This window comes from Athene noctua, chromosome 1 (genome assembly GCF_965140245.1).
Source record: "Athene noctua chromosome 1, bAthNoc1.hap1.1, whole genome shotgun sequence".
Lineage (NCBI taxonomy): Eukaryota > Metazoa > Chordata > Aves > Strigiformes > Strigidae > Athene > Athene noctua.
Genome location: NC_134037.1, coordinates 88,162,750 through 88,184,888, shown reverse-complemented (window position 1 = coordinate 88,184,888; position 22,139 = coordinate 88,162,750). Strand labels below are relative to the sequence as shown.

The following is a 22,139-nucleotide window of genomic DNA, read 5'->3' as shown; positions in this document are numbered from 1 at the left end:
CTTAATTTTTCTTTGCATTAGCCTTGAACAGGTACTCTCCCAGTTGCATGATTGTATTTTTAGTAAATTTCATATGTATTTATCTTAATTCTTGCAGCCTCTCTTTGAGCTAGATACATCAGAAAAATTGTGTGGACGAGGACAATTTCATTTCCTTTTTTGCATCCCTTCAACTCAATTACTTGTAGTATAAACAAGGATAATTCACCTACCAGAATAACACTTCACCACAGCTCAAAACTGGGTGACTTTTCGATAAAAAAAATTTAGGCTCCATTTTATAAGGTTACAGACAAGTAACTAAAGAATCAGGCTAGGATTTGGAATATGCCTCAAATCCTTTGTCTCTCTTTCTAGACATAAACACTTCAATTCTCTGCAGACTTATCCTTAGAGACTAGGACTCAAACATTTTTTATTCTTATTATACAACCTGAAAAGTGAGGCATGGGAAATTAAGAAGTTTGTCCAAGGTGACTTAGGTGACAGCAGCAAAGCAGGAATTCCAGTGGACTTCTACAGACACACGAGCAACTTAAATTGAAACAGTTCTGTATACCAGTGTATTTATCCAGCTTGAAGAGAAGCAGTAAACATTTGAAAAGTGCTCTAGTCAATGCTATTCATAACTTAGTTAACTATGAGATATTGTTAAGATGTAATCTATTTTCTGTTTATAACTTGCAATTCTTTCACTTTAGAGTATAAGAGAAAAAGCTTTTACATACCTTCTCCTCTAAAAATAAGATTAAACAAGAAGTCTGTTCAAATATGGGGAGCAGGAAGGGAAACTGTTTCTTTAAAAAATACTACCATAATGCTGTAACAGTTAAGTGCAAGCAGTGCAGAAATTAAAAATATGTCATCTGGATTTTTAAGTTTCTAGGAAGCAGTCTTATTAGCTTTAACTTTAAGAACTCTGTTAAATAAAATAACACATCACATGCATCTTCATGTGAAATACAACTCTTCGATTTCCTCTCACTTGACAGTATCTAAAAACTGTTTTAGAGTGCTAATTAGTAAGACTGTAGCAACATTTTTTTTGTTGTTCAAAATTTTAGTTTAAAAATAAGAAAGTAGGAAATTTTTCTGCTGTTGACAGCCAAAAAGTTTACTAGTCTGTGTAAAATTGATTCATTAATCTCATTCTCAAACAGCTGTGAATTGGCATAAATACATTTATGGTGGGAGCAAGGGGCAAGCTGCCCATGTTTTTTTGTTACTACTAAGATAAGTAGTTTATTTTAAATAAAACAATTAAAACAAACAAAACACCTCCCCCTCCCCTCAATATTTTAAGATCTGAGCCATATTTCTTTCCCTCACTACTACGGAGGTACTGACATCTTCTGGCAGTGAATGAGGCGGCCAGACAAGAGCTTCTGATCCACTTCCAGCTGTAAAGAACTACCAAAAATAAAATTCATTTGCCTTCAACATGGTAAAATCTACTGTATTTCCGGAAGCTCTCTCAGTTTAATATTGAATTCTACTGACTACCAATAGAAATCGTTAATGAGGAAAGATAATAATAATTTCAAAGAAATCAATAGTATAATTAAATCCAATTAGTATGAGCTTAGAAGAAATACATTTAGTCACTCCCTTAGTTACATCATTTTAGAAAAACAAACCAATAGATAAATACTGTTGAACTGACTTCCTTTAATATAGCAGACAAAAATAACACAAGCCAGTGGATGAAAGTCAAGCTAGACTTAAAAAACTAAAAAGAAATCCATCATTTGAGAACTTGTGCTATTACAAGTGTTGCAACAATTTCCCCTTCACTGAAAGTACTTAAACTGCATGCTTTCTATAAAACAAACTCTGGTGCTCCTCGAGATACTGGACTTGAAACAAACTAAACAAAATCCTAAATTCCTGTTTGACACAGGCTGTAGAGGAGTTGATATTAACTCCTACTGTTTTCAAAGTAATGCAAAGAACAAAACTTCTAATCTTCCCAAACTCAGTCTTGTCCGTCCAACTGGTATACCCTCTATGTATCTCAAACCTTTAGAGTGCCTTGCTCCAGGTCATATGTCCATTTGTAACACTGAACACAGTTACTTTGAAGCCATTAAAGAATCCTTCCCAAAACAGGACCTCACAGAGGTATATGCCATGTTCCAAATCCACAATTTTACATCTGTTAAAACTAACATTTTGCCTGGAGCACTGGACTCTGGGGAGAATGAGAGCTATTGGAACAGAAACTAATCTTTCACACAAGGCAAGTCTCCCTGACAAGCATTTCTAGCCTACAAACCTTATGTTTCTTACTGTCTCCGATATGAAGGAAGAAAATGTGTAGTCCACTTTCCACAGAAAAGAACTGGAGATTACTCTCAGATGGTGCATTTTGGGATGCATAAGCTGAACTCAGCAACGAAACAAGGAAGAAGGTCCTACTCCAAATGGGGCAGTAACTCATGTCATTCACCACACTACTTTATTCTTCAGTCTAAAGTGAAGGTGAAAATTTAGTTTTAAGACATGATCACAGATGATAAAAAAATCATAACAGAAGTAATTTAGATGCAGCACATACATAAAGCATCAGATTTTAAACAGATGGAATAGTGTATTTTATTGTATTACATAAGATATGCAGGGCACAGTAGAGGTGTTCCAATCTGTTCCTTACAGAAGTCATTAATTATATCTCAATTTATGTTCTTGTAAAATCTGACAAAGTTCACTCCATTCCTAGTATATGTATTCTGCAGACGCAGAGAGGATGTAAACCGTTTTAAATACATGCCTTAATCATGGAACACCTCAGTCTCTAGTAGAATATTCTTGAATTGAGAAGACTGTTATATAGGATTTGTAATATTAAGAAAATACCTACCTAGTACCTCTCCTGCAGTAGTACCAGAGGAATCCCCCCTATACTTAATACTTTGCGCAAACACACCAGGAGAGGTAACCCTTTCTCAAGCTTATCTTTCACTCAAAGGAAATATTACCACATTAGCCAAAAAGAATCATTTTAAACCTCTGAACACTGAAAAGTTACTTTTCTACCTGAGCTGGAAGGAGACAAATTTTAAATGTCTATAGAGATATGCACAGATATATATGCACATTTCTCTGGCAGTTAACTCCTGCTGCAAATATTCTCCCCCTCTTCTGATTTCTAAAAAGAGTATTAGATTAAGAAGCAAACAAAGACATATGCCTCCAAGTTGGCATCTGCTTTCATTTCCTCCTACTCATTTCTTGTTTTCCAACCACCCTCATATCCTCCAGCTTTCAAATGCCTGTTTTTTAAAACTGACCTGTCTTTCTCAAAATTTTTTTCTTTTCTTCTTTTTTTTTTTTTCTTTTAATTGCAGCATATTTATCTTTCCCTCCCCCCATACCTGTAACAATTTCTCCTATTTTGATACTGAATTATTTTTACTATAGAATATTACCTTACGTGGAGTCAATTTTAGCTCAGGAATAGAGTCTTGCACAAATTCATTTGCATATATATTATTATATCATAAAACAAACACCAGCCCAAGAACTCCACACTTACCTATAAAACTTACACGCTATTATATGCTTACATGTATTATATACTTACATGTAATATAATAGAGGCCTCTACTCTCAGCTGCTTTCTGAAAAGAATTCCCTGTAACGTGAATTCAGAACCCAAGACCTCCAAGACACGAGTCATAAATTATACAGAAGTATTTTTAAAACTAGTTTAAGACTATACAATGTAATATAATCAAGAAGCACTTTCGCATGAATAATTCCTCTAATACCTACCATTGAACTAGCACTCCAGTAAGTTATTACATGCCCTATGCCTTTTAAGGCATATTTTTACTCTCCTGCCCATACAGGGTATACAGGAAAAGCAGGGCACCCATTTCTGACAAAATAGTATCAATATGGATGTATAACATTTTCTTTATTTCCTCTGATTCTCTTTTCAAAGAAGCTAGAGTAAAACAAGTCATGGTATTCACCATAAATGCTCTACAAGAACAGGTAATGCAGTATTTGCAGGCAACAGAATTAAAAGAGGTAATACTGCTTTCATACATGTAGCTTGTATGCAAGATGTCCTACACTCCCTTAAAATTATCTGTCCTTGAAAATACAGCCACAAGTTGTTTGTCTCTTCTAATGACCCATTAAAGCAGGAATAAGTGGCTCTTTTGACTGAAGGGGCAGGCAAAAGGCAAGGATGGACTGTACAAAGTAACCTTGCAACTCCCACACTGACAAATAAGCAATGGAGAAAAATTATTTTTATGTTTCTCCTTCAAAACCTCATTTTGTCATTATTAACATATTTGCAGCAACACACAAAAATTCATTCTAAGCAATAGTTCTACAATAGACAAACAGAAATATTTATCCCTAGCCTTTATTTGTCACAGTGATAAAAATTCTTACTGAAGATCAGTGTTAAAAACTCTGCTTTTCAGTACAGATTTTCTAGTGGTACACATACGAGAGGAAGCCTGTCCTAGAGCATCAGTGCTTCAATTCCTTATATCCCACACCTTCCAACACAAATAAGAGGACCACTCCCACATACACATAACTTACTCTTGTAAGCATGTTCTTTGCAATTTAATGCAGCCAGCCACCTTAGTTTCACAGATTCAAATTCTCTTAAAGAGAAAAAAGTATGTCGCAATTAAAATAACCCTGCCTCTCATAGGTCAATTTCAAACTTTAAATTTTTGCAAAAAGATCAAAGATGGAGGGAAAGTATTCATGTCAGGAGTGGAAAGGATACAGTTCAGGGGTTAAGATATCCTTTAGTACCTTCAATCTGCTGCAGAAATAGATACTATCCTTTCCTAAAACAAGGAAAAAAAATTTAGACATATCTTTACATCGACACAGATCCTGATTTTAAAGACAGATATCTGAAATCCCATCATATTATTTCATGATAATTCAGTCATCCAAAGCAAGGACCCTAGTCTCCTGGTCTTTCCCTTTAGTTCATCAGCTGTTGAAGACTGAAGAGTGGTTTGTTGTGAGGACAATGCTCTTTTTAACCCTTAGTTGTGACTGATAATTTGTGTGTGTGTTCTTGGATAAAACTACAAACTTGGAAAGAGCAGGTGAAACAGAGGAACGCACCATAATTCTTCAGAGATCATTCTATTAATGTGAGAATTTGAGGACCAAATATTTGTGATACTCCTTTCTGCAGTCCCCAAGTTATTCCCACCAATAACATGACTGTATCAAACAAAGGTAACTGCTGAGAGAGCAGATCTTACCTTATAGGGAAAAGAAATAGTTATCAGAGTGCTGGAAATATAGTGAAGGCTACTATGACCATTGAACAGCAGTTTTACTCCTGTCTTGGAGGCAAATTAGGCTCAAGAGGAAAGAAGGAAGAGACAAAAAAAATGATCAACCTAAAAATTAAAACACAAATTTGTTTTGCTGCTGCTGTGCAAGGCAGAAACTTTAACTGCATATGTGTCTTAGGTGGCTGAAAAAGTTTTGGACAAAAGTTCAGCATGGGACTTTGAATGAGGGAACATAGGCATCTGAAGGATTTTATTCCAGGCAGTAAAGAATTGTACCTTTCAATTCATGCTTTTATAAAAAAAAAAAAAAAAAGATGACAAATCACTATTCAGACTAAAATATATTGTTGGTTTTCAAAGCATCTTTTCTACACTGATGTAATATGCAGAAGATAAATTTTAACAATGATTAAAAACACATCCTGTTGCGCACAGCCTGCAGTTCATTGGAATATGGCTCTCTGAACATGACTACGTTTTTCCAGATGATTAAAGATTTCTTCTTCTGTTTCTGGAGTGAGCTGTATATTGTCTTTGATTGGAGACAACGGATCCGACTTTTTACAAGAAGGAAGTTTTTCATACTCTCTGCACAAAAAAAAAAAAAAAAGACAGAAAAAACCCCAAGAATGTTATGATAATGTATGTTTCTAACCACAGGATTGTAAGAACATAGGAGCTAAACCAAAACAAGACCCCTCACCTAACTACCCACCCATCTATAAATAAGCCCAAAATAAAAAATTTGTAATGGAAAGTTTTGATTTCAATTTTACTACATCTGAACAACTTCACTGAAAGTGATTTCAACAGTTCCAGTTATCCTGTGACAGAACAATAACTATTAGCTTTATATCTGAGAATGTATGTACCCCATGCTACTCTGGGTTGCACATGCTTCATTAATATTTAAGTCTTCCTAATAACTGTAGTTTCATAAATATGATGTCAGTCTTGACATTAGGACAGAACGGATTAGTGTTCCACATGATTTATTTGCCATCAAACGATATAATTCTTAACATAAGGCTAATTTAGAGACAAGTTATAATCTGAAAAAACAATAAACAGAATACTCAGTTAAGTCCTGGCAGTGAGAAAAACCTTTTTGTGAAATAAATTAATAAAACAATCGCCTAAAAGCTAATATAAACAAGTACTTTATTTACATAGAAGTAATATATACAAAAATATATACCCCCAGTATATACCCAGAAGTTATGAACAACCAAAACTGGATGGATAAAATGTGGATGTTGGGAACTAAATCTCGCAACGTCAGCAGCGAAAAGTAACGGAGCGCCATCTAGGCTCACTCTGTTCTATCTGCCTGTACTTTGATAAATTAAAAATATATTAATTTTCTCCCCATGACCAACCCTGGTCAGACATTCCCAATTAGAGGTCAAGCAATACATACACAAACACTTTCACTTCCTCTTTGAAACTGTCATTCTTAACACACATCAAAAGGACAATAAGTAGTAAGATTTCTAAAAATGTTAATACAGCAAGTAATATTTTTTTAAACAGAAATCACCTGCATGTTTGTAATAGCCTACCATAAAACCCCAAAATATATTCAACTGACCTACCAAGTACTCATCAGTCTCACATTTACTACTCTGTGCAAAGAGAAGACTTTTGTCCTACTCATATTTGGTTTCATGTTTACAAGAATAATTTTATTTAAATAAGGCTTATTTATTCAAAGTTAAGACTGCTATTTGGAGCTGGGAAAGCTTTAAGACCAGGGGTTTTTACCCGAGCCCATGGAAATACCTACACTTTCTGGGGTTTGGTTTGGTTTGGTTTTTAAAAAGTCATTGTCCTTCAAACCTTGAAGCTATTTGCAGAAACTTCAAGTTAGCCAAGACATCTGCACAAGGGAACACAATAGCATTTTATAATGTGCAAAAATGTGTCTTGTAACCAGAGACTTCAGCTAACAGAAATATTCCATCAGTTCAGCATCATCTTGAAAGCAGAACAGTTCTGACAATCAGCCATCTCAAAATGTGAGAGATACATAAAGTTAAATAAAATAACCTTGTATTCAGTTAAGTTTGGCAACTTTTATGCAGCTTTTGCATTTGGACTAAGAAATGCCTTTTGGTATTTGATGTCAAACAGTGGTAATAATTTTCATATAAACTATGTTAAACTAAATATACTACTTCAAATAAATGATTTTTAGCTCAGAATTTTTCCTGGTTAGAAAGAAAAAAGTTTTTAGAAGAGCATATTTACCAGCAATCATACTCCATGGTTTTATCAAACTTAGGAAATTAAAAATTCTATGTAGAAAATATCTATCAAGTTACTGTCTTTCTTAATGTGTGTAGAGGATACGTGTAGAGTTTGCTTTGAAAATTGTTTCTTTGGAAAAATATGTATACAGGATGTTAAGTAAAGGGTGAAAGAAACTCACCTTTTAAACTGGAAGTTTTTCCGGAGTTCACTAATGGTGGCTTGCAGTCCCAGCTTATTTTCAGCATCACAGTGATTTCTCTTCTGCACAGGTGACAGTTTCTTGCTTAATCCACTTGCTTTAGCTGGTATCAATGGCTTGAGCTTTGTTACAATGCGTGACCCTATACAACTGGACTTATGTAAACCAGGAACCTGTGAGATTTTAATATTACAGCACAAATGGTTAAAATGACAACCTGTAAGCAACAGCTATTACGATAAAAAAAACTTATAATCAAAAATAAAGTGCTTTGATATTGTATTGAGATAATGCAACCTGAATTGCCACAACAAGGTATATTTAGATAGCTTCTATCATCTGAAAAATGGCATCTCAAACACGTTAGACACAATGCAGCTGTAAGGACTGGCAAACTAGTTTTACTCAAACCAGTTTGAGCCATTCTGCCAGTTTGTTGCAGAATATGAGCTACTCACAATTACCAGCTTCTAAGTGATCACATTCACTTCTAGCCTGCTATTTTAGCTTGTCTGTCATTATGAGGACTAAAACATAATTAGCAAAATACCATACCCACAGAAGAGATGGTGACTGTCAACAGTTGTAGGAAGTCCTTTACACACTTTTAATAGTTTTTTTATTGAAATATTTTGCTGTTTATCACCTCAGACGTTTTGCAACACACGTGAAGTCACCCATAATCCTACATTTCGTTGTGGTACTGAATTACAGAGTTATAACTTAACTAACAAGTAGGCAAAGCTGCATGTTGAACACTCTCTAAGAAACTAAAAACTAGAGTAGATTGATCTCTTTTGTCAATATTAGCCTCTTTGCTGAGCTCATAGCAATTGTGGAAAATAATCAGCAGTAGAAACCACAGTCAGAATACCCTCACAGAAGAAACTAAAAGTCCTAGAGAGCTCACTACCTTATAGGCATTTGTTAAGAGGAAAGCTTCTATTACTTTTGATATCAGAATTGACTAGCTAGGCACTGCACATGTTGGACAGGAACCATGATAAGAGTTGTCAGCTTCCCCAGATTGCCTCCCCCAATTATTAAATTTCTCTACAGATCAGCTATGTCATTCAGCTTACCAAAGTCAGAATAATTTAAGTGATCGACTTTCTTCCCTAAATCTGGAACTAATTATTCCCTTTGGTATCTTTTACTGTACCAGCAAAGATTTCCCTTGTTTTATACTTGCAGTAAACAAGCCTAAGGGAAACTGAGACAAAAGTGGTTTTCCTTATCTACACCTGCCCCCTCTTCAATTCTGGCTACTTGTTCCAATGGTCTCATTGGTGTTATGATTTACACGAGCCCAAGAGTCTGGGTGGACCAGAGTTCCAATATGATTGACCTTTTGGTTGTTGTTGTCAAGTTAGTTTACAGTGAGGTCAGTTTTCTGGTTCAACTCATTGTAAGTATTATTACCAGCACATAAAGAAAGCAGAGGGAATGCATGGCCAAGGAAATAAGCGGGGAAATCCTCCTACTAGCTGCTTGCTCTAAACTAACACTACTGTCCTCACAGATCTTTCACAGATTCCTATTGTCTGAAGAGCTCCAAGCATCCTGAAAATGTGTTTATATTTGATGCTTATATTACCTAGTACTTCCATACTAAGTATTCCCTCGTATTTAGTATATTCATTCTCAAAATATACCTTTAAGGTGAGCAAAACTTATTAGATTCTTAAAACCAAAGTAATAAAATTCTGAATCCCAGGATGATTTAATTTCATTGCTCAATCTTGTTGAGATGATGTTAATCTAATGAAAAAGCATCATTTTTTGTAATCAGGTGTTCCAGAATGTAAATTTCATCTTAACACAGAGGTTACTAACAATAACCACAAGATGTCACTACTATACAAAATACACACACTAGTCTTCTCTGGCAGAGGGAAGCTTGTGATTTTTATTAGTAGGGGTGTACATGAAAGGATGAAAACATCTTCCTCTGACTTAGGAATCTTTTGCCCAATTCTAATGACAATGCCTGAGGAATTATTGCCCAATTCTAATGACAATGCCTGAGACTTTAACAGCTAAAAGAAGTCTTACAAGTTTTGTAAGCTAAGACAAATGGGTAAAGCTCTTAAGTCCCTTGTCTTTGTGACTTTTCTAAATTTATACTTAGCCATCTAAGAAACCACATAGAAGTCAAATTACAGGTGCCCAACCAATAGAAAAAAATAACTGAAGTGTGGGCTCTGAGGTAAAACTGACTCCCCTTCTATGCTGATTTGTTAGAATCTAACAAGGCTTTTAACAAAACAATTAAACAAGAAAGGGTGACTAAAACCTTCCCAGATTTTTAAATTTAATCATGCTTTTTCTAATCAAAAAGGAAGGAGACTGCTAAACTAGGAGATTCATCAAGACAAGCAATGAAATTAGGTTGTATCTTGTGACCTGAATTATAACCAGATTCATAATCTGAATTATGAAGATGACTGCAATTTGCATCATAAAACCTGTGTATTTAGCATGCCTGATGAAAATTAAGAAGTGTTTTTGCCTTGTCTTGGTTTCTTATTTTATACTAAAGTGTTTATAATCTCCAAACAAGTTGCAACTGTGATAACAATCATACATAGCCTGGTTATAGTCCATCTCAGCTCTGATAGAGATGAAACAGAACACAGTTTTCTCTGGCCAACGTGCGCATTGCTTAAGATTATTTCATTAAGAGTTCTAGAATGAACTAGTAGATAATAAAAAATTATTTTCAGAGTCTAGTAAAGCTCACAGTAAAGTTAAAAGAATTCTTACCTTGGTCTTTATGATTGTATTCTTTTTGTCAGTTTGTAGAGCAGAAAATACTGGAGACCGAGTACACTGATCATCAGCCAGTTTTGAATTGGAGTCAGATTCCTTCATCAAAAGAAAATTCATTTAGTTTTAAGACAGGTTGGGTTTTTTAGGGATTGGGGGTATGTGTGTTTGTTTTGTTTATTTTTTTTCTTTTTACACACTCAATGTATATTTTTATATCTACACAAATATACTTTATAAGGTAGAATGTTTTCAGCAAATCAAAGAACTTATATAAAAACTTGGGCTTATTTTCAGCAAGCAACGCTATGGTGACACACATATGCTTTCTAAAAGGACTTCTTCGGGGACTAAAAAAAAGCCAGAGAACAAAATCTAGTCTACCAGGTTTTTTTATGACCCACTGTAGCAACAGCAGTGGAAAGACTGAAGACAAACTAAAGCCAGAGAACAGACTGGATTTAAGCTAGTAAATCAATCCATTCTACACAAGTACATTAAGCACTTCCAAGTTTTGTTAGCGCAAGTTACAGAGTCTGCAGGGTATCATTTTGAAGACAATTTCTTTTATAGTTTAAAGTGAAAGTAAATGCTGAAACAATGTCTAGTTTTCTTACTTCTGCATCTGAACCGTTGTTAGACACTTGCAGCACTTCTGAAGACTCCGGACTGCTTTCCAATGGCTCGCTAAACCTTTGAGCCTGTGATGACCGTTCCAGTTGTGTTAAGAGGGAGGATTCTTCCTCCAATTCACCACACACTGCCCCACTCACTGTTTGTACCCCATTAATCTCATTTTCCTGGGATACCACACAGTTGCTTCTCTGTTGGTGAAACTGCTGTGAAAACACAGTATGAGATGGACCAGGATTTCCTGAATTATTTACAAGGCTGCTAAACCACTGGAAGCAGTTTTTCTGCTTTTCTCCAGGAGGTGTTAAGATAGTCCTTGTTGATTTTTCAGTTTCTGAAAACTGAGAAACATCCCCTGCTACATGTTTTGCTTCCTGTTTCTGGCAATCCTGCTCAGCATCTCGAGTTACATCACTGTCATCCTCCTTTGCTCTATCATCAAACATAATTGCATCATTGCAGAAAAACCTAAAAAAAAATTAAAAAAAAGAAAGGTAAAGTCAAGGGAGAAGAAGGTTACTGGTAATGAGTATGTAGTCTTCAAAATCCAATAGTTGTCTATATCCATCAATTTTATTTTTGAAGTGCACTTGCAGACACAAGTTGTTTTGACAATAGGCAGTTTTAGTCCCTCAGGGAGTCATTTAACAGATAACAGTAAAAGAAGGGGAAAAACACATCTGCAAACACGTCAGTCATTGACTGAAATACTACTAAGATTCTTCATCTGAAAGAGAGAAACATCTAGGAATCCTATGAAATTTAAGAATATACTCATTAATTATCATAAAGCTAAACACTTCAGCACCTCTTTTCCACGATGTAATGGCAGCTCCTAGAAGTACGAGTCAGAGCTTTTTAAGAAACTGAGCATTGTTTTAGAGAAGAACCCACCATCACTGACAACTAATTTTTGATGCAACATAACAAAACTTTCAGCTCAGGTTGGTGTGCATTAAAGCTAAAGAACATCAGCATTAAGGCTGTTCTGTAAAATTACACTGCTCAAAAATTTTCAAATAATTTTAAGATAAAAATTATACAATAAGACACATAATTATGATAATGCTTTGTAAAACCAATTCAAGTAGCTGTGGCCAAATGTGACCAAAAAAATCCCTAACACACAGCCAATTAAAAAAAGGTAACAAAGCCAAAGTCCCTCTTCTCTAAGTGCTGGTGCAGAGATCAGAAGCATCAACTGATTGGGATGGAATAAGAACAAGTATCTGTCATAAAGCATGACCAGGGTTGGCTTTGCTGAAACAAAAACCCTGTCAACATGAGTCAATAAATTCACTAACTGCTTACATATTTGGCACAAAGCAGCTACTTTTTTTTTTTTTTAGATGTCATATGACCTTCACCTGGAAAAGAAATATGGCCAATTCCTAATTAATTTTGATACCTGGAGACTAGGCTGTATTGAATGGTCTCACAATCTTCATTTCTGCAGTAAAAAATTGACATTATTATCTCTATCTCACACATAGATAGCATGCCTAGCACAAAGGGTTCTCCATCTCACAATATAGTTTGCATTAATGCAATATAGTTGCATTAACATCCTAGTCAGCATTTCTCTCATTCTCAGTATCCAGATTATTTCAGCAACCAGGACAGTAAATAGCATTTTGCTACTTATTAAAACATGTGATGTAAGCATACCTGCTTTTTGTTCCTGGAACAATTACAGAATCCTTCTCTTTGTTTTTCCTTTGTAGAAAGGAAGCAAATTTATTTCTAACTCTGGGTAGGGAGTTAGAGCTTTCTTGAGTGACAGAAGTCCCTGAAGAATCACGGCTTTGTATTGCTGAGATACTCTTTTGTGCTTGACCATCATGATCACTCTCCTTCCTGAATTTTTTTGCTTTTGAAAATGAATACTGGTTCAACAGATCTCCATCAGAGATTTCTTCTAAATCTAAAGACAATAACCAGTTACGAGAGAATTGAGCATTACATATTTACTCTCACAGGATTAAAAATACTAGTAACGTCTGGTAGGAACATTCTTGACATTACAGTTTAGAAGTCTTTAACACAGTTGTTTTCTAGTACATAGCCTTCAAAGTAACTTTCTATGGAAAGGTAGATGGAGTGAATGCAGAACAGCTAAAATTAAAAAAACAAAATAAACAAACAAATACTATGTTTAAACACTTTGAGAGCAAAACTAAATTTGACTTAAGGGCGGGCTGCTAGACTAACTACAAATTTTGATAAACCAGGGAGAAGGAAGATATTAGGAGTAACAAAGGCAAAACATGGAGCCCTAGTAGCATAATCAGAAAGCAGAGGAAGCAGAGGAAGAAAAAATACTTAATATGACAGAAAAAGCACATGGGAACAAAGAAGTGCCCCTTCTATTAAAAACCCTCAGTTTATTTCAGCACATATACCTTAGGTGGTGTAGAAGACAAGATAGCACAGATTTACTAGAGAAAGTTGATGTAAAGAATATGTATATGGGGGATGCAGGCATCGCGGTGTTCAAAGAGTATGGAAAAGATTATTTCAATTTTCTGTTTGGCCAAATCAACTCCAGGAAAAATAGGCTATTTTAATTTCTTCACAGACCCGTATAAAATGGAGATTAAGACCATAAACATCTAAAAATAGAACAGATGGTATTAAGCATGACAAAACTGAAAATGACTAAGTCTTATAGCAATTAAAGAAAGTTTAAAATCAAGTGCTGCTGAAAGTTTGCTGCCACCCTTAATTGTTACATAGGCTTTAATATTATGGCTTGTTAGTCTTTCAGCCTGATGAAAACATAATACAGGCAATAAAAGTTAGAGTTAGGCTCTAAAATCTCACGCCATCATGTCTAAGATAAAATCCTTTCTTTCCCCACGGCCTTCTGCTGTTATTTATACACTTATTTTAATAAAAACATACCATTCCTTGGCCTTTTTGACAAGAGCTCTTTGCCTGAAAGTTTTAGCCCTTTAACACTAATGATCTTCTCCATGCCTTTGGTTGTTGATTTATCTAGTAGACTCATTTTCTGAGGAACAGTATCTGCATTAGGGCCAAGCTTGTAGTCTCTGCTCCAAATGCTATTTACATGATTAGCAGGTCTGTCATTCCAGCCACAACTTCTCTGCTGCATAGGCTACAAAAAATTACGTAAAAAACAAGACATAGGTTTATCGATTTGTCTTCTACATATGATTTCCTGATTTAGCATATAAGGACATTTTGACATTTGCACAACTAGCAACACAGTCTACACAAACATTTTCTTTTTTGTTCCTACATTTGTCACACTTTTCATACAAATTTGTTTGTCAATTTCATGACTTCTGCATTCCGATATGGGGCATCTCAGACAAAATTAAAAGTTTAAATTTTATTTCTATTCAGAAAACCTAAATTGGGAAAATACTTTCCTCAGTTATATACTTGGAAGAAATCCAAATCTCTTTGAGAATTTTCTTTTTAAATCAGTTACTTCTGCCAATAGTATTAAGGACTTATCAGAAAAGTCTGAAAGTAAAACAAACATTAAAGTCAAATGCCATGAAAAGTAAGATTTTACCTGTACAAAGAATGAAAAAACGTGTGGGGGAGCATACAGTTTCTGTAATAGCAGAACAGCTTTCACTGCCAAGTCAGCTGTAGATAATTAAGTCATATATTTTTCCATGACTATTCAAGCCCACATCAAAATCTAAATATAAAACCTCAGAACAAAGATGTTACCTGTGCAGTGTCAGGGTTATAATTATCAATTTGTTCCATTGTATCGATATCGATGTTGCCAATGGCAATTTGAAAAGCAGTACCATCACCAAAATGCCTGTCCCGTCAGAGTAAAGGAAAATATCTGGAAATGATATTAAATTTCAAGAACCATAGCATGAAAGTTAGAATAACTGCTTCCTATTTTGGTGCTAAAAAGCACCAAACAACTGCTAGAGTATTAACCAAAAGCGTTAATAATACCACTCATGGCTCAGTCTGATGCAGCAGCAGTTGGAATAGATCTGCAGTGCATGGGAAATCACAAAAGACAAAAGAAAATCTTCAACCATCAACAGGAAAGTTACCATCTTTCTCCTTCCTAATTTCTGGAAATGCCAGAGATTAGGTGGCTTAAAGAACATACAAAGCTAGTAACTATTTCAACAGTCCGGTCCCTTTCTTCCTTTTCCTAAACTTCCACACGAAAATCTATGCTGCACAAATGTGGCAAAATCCTGCTTGTTCTATAGGAAGAAATATCCTGTAAAACAGAAAGCACTCAGATTGGGAAATGAGTTGAACACTGATTGCAAGACTTAGCAACTAAGTCACTTAGGCAGAAATTAAAGAACTGGCAGAGGTTATAACACACAGGCAGAAATTAAAGAAAAGTAATTAAGGAAATTAAGAAAGTAATTAAAGAAAGTAAAGCAACTCAAACAGTTTAAATATAATCTGTACTTTAGCAAGTTGTTTTCTAAGAAGAATAAAAAGATCAGTAACTTCTACCTAAAATGCTATGTCAATGACAGGTCAACTCAGTTACACCCTGCACTTTTTTCTATTAATTAAAATCACTGCAAAAGAGAAAAGAAGAAAAAAACCCCCAACTATCTAAGATTGCAGGAAATCTAGACTTTACTTAACAGCAGAGATGTAATGAAAACTACGAGTACACCCCAGATGCAATGAAAAGTGTAAGACACCCCATCCGCTCACCCTTATTTCCCCACTCTGCTGTTTCATCACAAAGGATACCGTCCTGCATAAATTAGTGTTTCTGGATCAATATCATCCCCATATGCATTCAGAGGAACTAATTTTCTGTGGACAGGATCAAAAACTAATTGATAAAGGAATGTATTATTGGCTCGTGTAAAACCCTGTATGTATTCTTCTGATACCGTTATGTTCATCTTCAAGTACTGCCCCATTTTCTTAATAACCTGTCAAAAAAAAAAAAAGCTTTAAACGTAGAATATGTGTCCCATTACAACAAGAAGATTCATGTTAAACAGAGGAAGGAAAATAGTTTTGTATGTGTTTTCCCACTCTCAAGTTGTTTACAGTCACATAAATAACACAGTGCAACTCTTATAAATACTTCTTGTCCAATAAATAAATACAAAATCTGAACAGAAATGTGGAGTATCTCCTTAAGGTATATTTGTTAAAACAAATGCAAAGTAAATTTTATCATTCATATTATCCGAACACATAAGCAACATGTGGGTGCTTTTAGGCTAGAAAAAAGCAAAACTAACCAGATTTCTCCCCCACCCTTCACTACTCATCACAGAAGACTACACATTGATCTGCTAGACCCTCCTACATATTGTTACTGCACCACTCTAAAAGCAGTTCCTAATACTTCATTGTCCTCTACATTTCTGAGTTTCACAGAAGGCAGATTATGTTCTTTTGAAGATCAAGTTTATCATACTGTGAGAGGCAAGAGTTTCTCCTCCTCTCCAAATAAGACATCAGCTGTGTTTTGGCCATGCATCCTAAACACAGGCAAATTTACTCATCTCATTAAGAAGTAAAAGTTTGAACAGGCACTGTTGGACTACTTTGTATCTTTTGATCACTCATGACTTTCCAACACTGTTGGAAAACAGCAGTGATGAATCACATGACAAATTACTAAATAAAAAGGTTTTCAAGTTATAAATCCTGACTTTGCTGAAGTAGGAAAAGGAAACCATCATTTGTATGGGAAAAGTTCAAAGTTCCTTTTTTACTTCCACAAAAGCCAACCAAACTAGTTGTTCTGATGCCTGCAAAATACTACAAAATATTTTAAAACTAAAAATCATAGTTATGTACAGCCTGAGAGAGAAACATCATAGTGTCCAGTCTGAGAGAGAAAAAAACACTAAAGCATACAAGTATCTTAGAGATAATACAGTAAGTTAATTAGACTGCATATTTAAATGCTTTTCTAGATTAGATTTACCTGCCTTCAAGACAGCCACATAGGGTGTTTTTCTTATTTGCTCTTAAAAATGTCTCTTCTTCCGTACTACCTACACAGAAGTTATTCCTGCTCTCTTAGCCTCTGTATTTCCTAATACTAGATTTGTTTTCATTTCATGCACTGAATAGGAAAACAAACCACCTACCTTTTCTATTCTGCCCAGTACCAAATTTTATATATTAAAAACACTGCGGAAGAAATGTCTGTATCCATCTGTATGTAATTAAAAGCAAATAGGGAATCAGATAAGATTCCCAATCCCTGCCCCACACAGATAAAAGTATTTATGCAAAAGTAACAGAGTTCAATTAAAAGTTCTAATATCTGCAAAAACAAGAGCAGGTAATGAGGAGAGAAAAAAATTCCAGAGCCTTACAAAAAATTAAGTCTCTCCTCAAATAGAATACACCCTTAAAGGATTAGGACAATTATTCATTTACATTTACTTTGATGTATTTCATTAGATAGCTTCAACACTTGACTAAGTTTAGCTCAGTATCTTTCTAAAGCACAGGTAGAATTACTTCTTTTAGCATTCTCCTCAAAACGAAAGAAGTCAAGAACCCCTTATTTTTATTTCAGTGTAAATTTCATATATACTGATATAGGCTCCCAAAAAAACAATACACAAAGTGAAACCAAGTTTACCTTTATAATATCTGGATTGTTGGCTAATTTTAGTAACTTGCACGCTTTAGCTAACCCGATTCCATGAATGGATGAGAGGTAGTCACAACCAGAAAGAATACACATGTAGCGGAATTTCTCTTCTGTAAATACATTTCCAAGCTGCTTGCAGTTTCCTAGTCGAGCTTGATCGATCTCTAGTCCATTTCCAAACTTGTCAATTTTCAGAAACACCTGGAAATTAAGAGGAAGTGGAAACAATCATTTTCACCCATGTAAGATAAATTGTTGAACTTGGAGGAAACAACAGGCTGAGTGCTACTCTCATCTCTCCTGTCTCCCCCATTTGCTGTAAAAGAGTAAAGCCATACATCAAGCCTGTTTGGCAACTTCAAACTCTGTTTTTAAGCTTATAGCCAAAGGTAAAGGCTATTAGTATCTTCTTCCATACCTTTTTACATCCAAAAGCTAAAAGATCAGAGTCTTCTGTAATTATAGCTTGAACCATGCCAATCTTATTAAGATAAGCCAGCTGAGCATCAGCTTCATAAGGAGCAACGATACAGTCAACTCCCCGGGCTCGCGCAGCCTGTACGTAAACAAGAAGCACACGGGTACTTTGCATCAATTTTCTGTAATTACTTTAAGACATCTGAAAGCGTAAGAACCAATACGTTAAAAAACCTAAAACTGCAATCTTTTCAATTACACGCTCATCCTCCCAGTTAGAGCCTGATATTTCATATTCAAAACTCAAGTTTCAAGCAGTTTAGACCTACACAGACTAGTTTACAAAAACAACCTTTCCTGTGTTGGCCTGTATCACTATACTCATTGCATCTGACCACAGGTGACAGCTTCAAACTCATGCAAGTTATAGTCTGGACAAGGGAAAACTGCACTAGAACAAATGTAATACTATTTTAATAAAGATCTTAAGACTGCAGTGGAAAGATAACAAAGATACTAGAAAGGTTTTTAAGAAGCCATTTTTTTTCTGCAGTCTATTTTCAGAGGAATATAGCTGAGGGGAAAATTAAAAAAAAGTTCTTAGTTTTTGTGAGGCAAAAGTAAAACTGTTGGTGTTATCAAAGTCAGTTCATAGCAGTAAGAAGAGATGTATTTCAACTGATAAATCATCATTATTTATACAACTGTCCATAACAAACTTGAAGCAAAGTTTATTAGAGGCTAAGAAGGGGGAAGTACTTTCTTGCCTACAAAGAAGAGGTAGTGATGTAGCCATACAAAAGCAGAGTAAGACATGCTACGTACTGTGTAGATTTTTAAAAAACTGTTGCTATCAACAACATTAACAACTTACTTTAATAACTTCATGAGCCATAACATGGGTAACATTTACACTGCGTCCAAAACATTCCCTAGCTTCTGAAAGTCTCCCTTCCTGCAACAACTGTTTCCCCTTCAGAAGGCTGGCTTGACGCTTCCTGAAAGAAAAGCAGAAATATACATCAATCTCAGATTATATTTCACTTAAAAGAACACGTTGCAGAAAAGACTAAGAGAGACGGTGGGAAAGGGGGAAAACCAAATTGTTTTGCAGGTAACACTTCCCAAATCTGTTTCACTGCATAATTTTTTAAAACATATGAATAACTAAATCTTTGTATTGACAGGGACAATTAGATTGGCATGTTGAAATTTATAATGTTTTATCAGAAAACAGTGACAACTCAGGAACTGAAATCAGCAGTTTTAAGGAAGAGATGCACCCACTCTCAGTTTGCAGTAAAACAGTTAATGGAATTCGGGAGTATCTGACATTAGATACTTACTGCTTTAGAGGACAGAAGGCATCATTTACCTCATTTCAAATACCAAAAACTGTTTCCTCCATGCTGAAGGAAGCTTATGTCCCATGAGAATTTATAAATAAAAACCACTAAAGAAAAATTCTCACTGTTTCAGTGAGAAGTCCCATTACATAGGGACCTGAATCCAAACCTGAAACAAGTTTATCTGACAGAGACAGGTTAGGAAGGTGGTGTTTTTTTAAATGAAATTATATTGGGAAGAAATATCTTTGTCCAGAGATCTCAAGGGAGAGTAAACTAAAGACTTTAATACATTACAGGAACTAATGCTCAGAGGTTTAACTTCCTTCCTCTAAAAAAGTGCTTTCATTTATGAGGTGCATTTCTATTTTTGGAATAAAACCTCTAAGAAGAGGTTTGTATGATTTTAAAATGTAAATTAAATGAGACTACATTGCAGGAAAGTTTATCAGAGCTTAATACTTAGTAGAAGCTTGAGGCTTTTCAACTTTGAAAATGAACTGCAGTGTTAAACATACTGCTTTGCTTGTAAATCAATACAGTTCAGTACTTACTCTCGCCGGGCCTTTTCCACTTCCTTCTTAGAAGGTAGGGTGCATCCATCAAATACCAAAATTGGTTTAATTCCAAATGAGAGGAGCATATCAACAAGTTTCATACAGAAAACTACATAACTGTATGAAAAATAACAAAAGTAAGAAAAGAAAGATAAACTGTATTGTTAAGCACAAGTCTATTGCATATTTTCTGCATGCAGGAAAGGAGAACTGTAAATTTAGGACTATTGTTCAAGGATATTAATGGGCCATATACTTCTGCAGCATCATGAAAAGAGTAAGAACACTTGAATGCTTGGGTTTGGGGGTTTGTAGTTTTGTTTGTTTTTTGTTTTTTTAAACAAGAGAAATGTTCCACCTCCCAAAACAATGACATTCAATGGGAAAAAAAAAATTTCCTTTTCTTTTGAGGACACTGTTTAAAACAGCAAGGGCAACCTTTAAAACAGGGGGCTGGGAGGGGAGGGAGTGTGGGACTTAGGAGCACTTATAAGGATATGAGACTGAAGAAACTGGATTTATACAAAACATAAACCAAAAAATAACTATGATTTGTGAAAGACGGGAGCAAATGGGATTGTAGCTATATAATACCTAAATTCAGATTAATTTTAAAGTATGAAAGGACTCTCTACACTATAGTTAAAGTGCCAGCCTAAGATCAGCAACCATATATGCATGGAAACAAGATTTTGTCATAAAATATTAATGTAGTTAAATTCAACCATTCCAAAGTTTCCTATGATTAATGTTTCTCCTGTCAGTTGATTTCTTTCTCAATTGAAGTGTATCCTACTCTTAAGACTCTGAGGGATCTCCATTGCCTTCAAAGGCAGGTAGCATGGTGGTATGAAACTCAATAGTTCTTCATAACTGTAGAAGCAGGAGTGAAAAGATTTGAACCCATTTGCAAACCACCAACTCTTTCTTGCCTCCAATCAAACATTGCATCAAAAATGCATAAGTGGTTTGATCTAAACTGATCAGTGTAGCTTTATGAATCTTCATTTAAAACTATATTCAATCTAAAGCAAAAGCTCAACCCAGTTTTCCAGAGACAGGCAAGAATTTACGCAAATCTGATCTAAACTCCAAATCTGAACTTGAAAGGCGACCACAATTTCTGTTTGTTTCCTTCCTTGTTACAGTAGAAACAGGTACTCTTACTATAGTATGTTGAGCAAAAAAACTTACACCTTATTCGAAACGCAACACATCTATCAGAATTACTCAGTATCATTACAACTTTTTTCACAGCAGTGTTTACAAACTATCACTTTGTACAAATAAGGTTCCTGAAAATGACAGCAAATTTGAAACATATGAATTGCATCTACAGAATCTCATCAGAGAGATTAGATTATAATTGAACGTGAGACATGTTGGAAAAACACTAACTCACCTAACCATTGTCGTTTTAATAGAAAACATTTTAAAGAGTTTTTTCCCCCCAATATATACTTCAATATTTATTTTGCACAGTTGGAAAGCTAACATTTCCATTTCCAAAAGGTACAAGTGGGACTGAGAATTCATAAGCAACAGTAAGAAGTGGAACTGCATTAACTTAGTTTTTAAGTTAAGAAGTGTCAAGCTAACAAAACTTTGATTTGTGAAGAGGGTCAAGACCGAAACGTAAGGAAGACTTACACATCTGTTGGCTCCCCTCGGGCCAGCTTTTCAGCACAAGCATAAGCGCCTTTGTGCAGCCAACAGTAGGCGTCCACAGCTACCGTCTGCCCTTTGTATTTCTTCACGTGGGTAGGCTCAGCAGCCTCCTTGATAAACTGGAGTAGGCCCTGAATCCCCATGATGTTGCTTAAGCTGCAGTCGGAAAGACGAAAAGCCTGAGCGCAAGGCTCAGCCTGGATCTTCGCCCACGGAACGTCAGGTCAGGCTGCAGACAGGGTACCGGGCTGAACCAGAGGAACGAGAAGTTCCTCCTAGCGCCACCGCTCACCCTGCGCAGCCGAAGCTCTTTCCCGCCGGCCGAGGAGATGCAAAACATTTATGCTAGGGGCGCGTGCAGCCCGCGGGGACGGGGCTCCCCGCCACCGGCGG

General features: G+C 35.5%; 1 protein-coding gene across 1 annotated transcript; it reads right to left on the bottom strand.

Moving 5' to 3' along the window:
* Positions 1–5,734: 5,734 nt before the first annotated feature.
* Positions 5,735–21,889, bottom strand: EXO1 (exonuclease 1). The gene is made up of 13 exons (XM_074925485.1): positions 21,729–21,889; positions 20,076–20,195; positions 19,050–19,173; positions 18,177–18,314; positions 17,747–17,959; positions 15,877–16,064; positions 14,857–14,953; positions 14,050–14,266; positions 12,814–13,069; positions 11,157–11,613; positions 10,510–10,611; positions 7,723–7,916; positions 5,735–5,879 (listed from the first exon to the last, which is right to left on the bottom strand). The coding sequence occupies exons 1-13, from the start codon at positions 21,887–21,889 to the stop codon at positions 5,735–5,737; spliced, it is 2,412 nt and encodes an 803-aa protein (XP_074781586.1).
* Between the last annotated feature and the right edge of the window lie 250 nt (positions 21,890–22,139).

Bases quoted from the DNA above. Each gene is read 5' to 3' on its own strand.
- EXO1 (XM_074925485.1), bottom strand. From the start codon at position 21,889: ATGGGGATTCAGGGCCTACTCCAGTTTATCAAGGAGGCTGCTGAGCCT. The intron at 17,960-18,176 runs GTATGGAAGAAG...CTTAATTTCCAG, and splicing joins TAGCTTTTGGATGTAAAAAG to GTGTTTCTGAAAATTGACAA. The intron at 11,614-12,813 runs GTATGCTTACAT...ATTTTTTTTTAG, and splicing joins GTTCCAGGAACAAAAAGCAG to GTTTTTCTGCAATGATGCAA.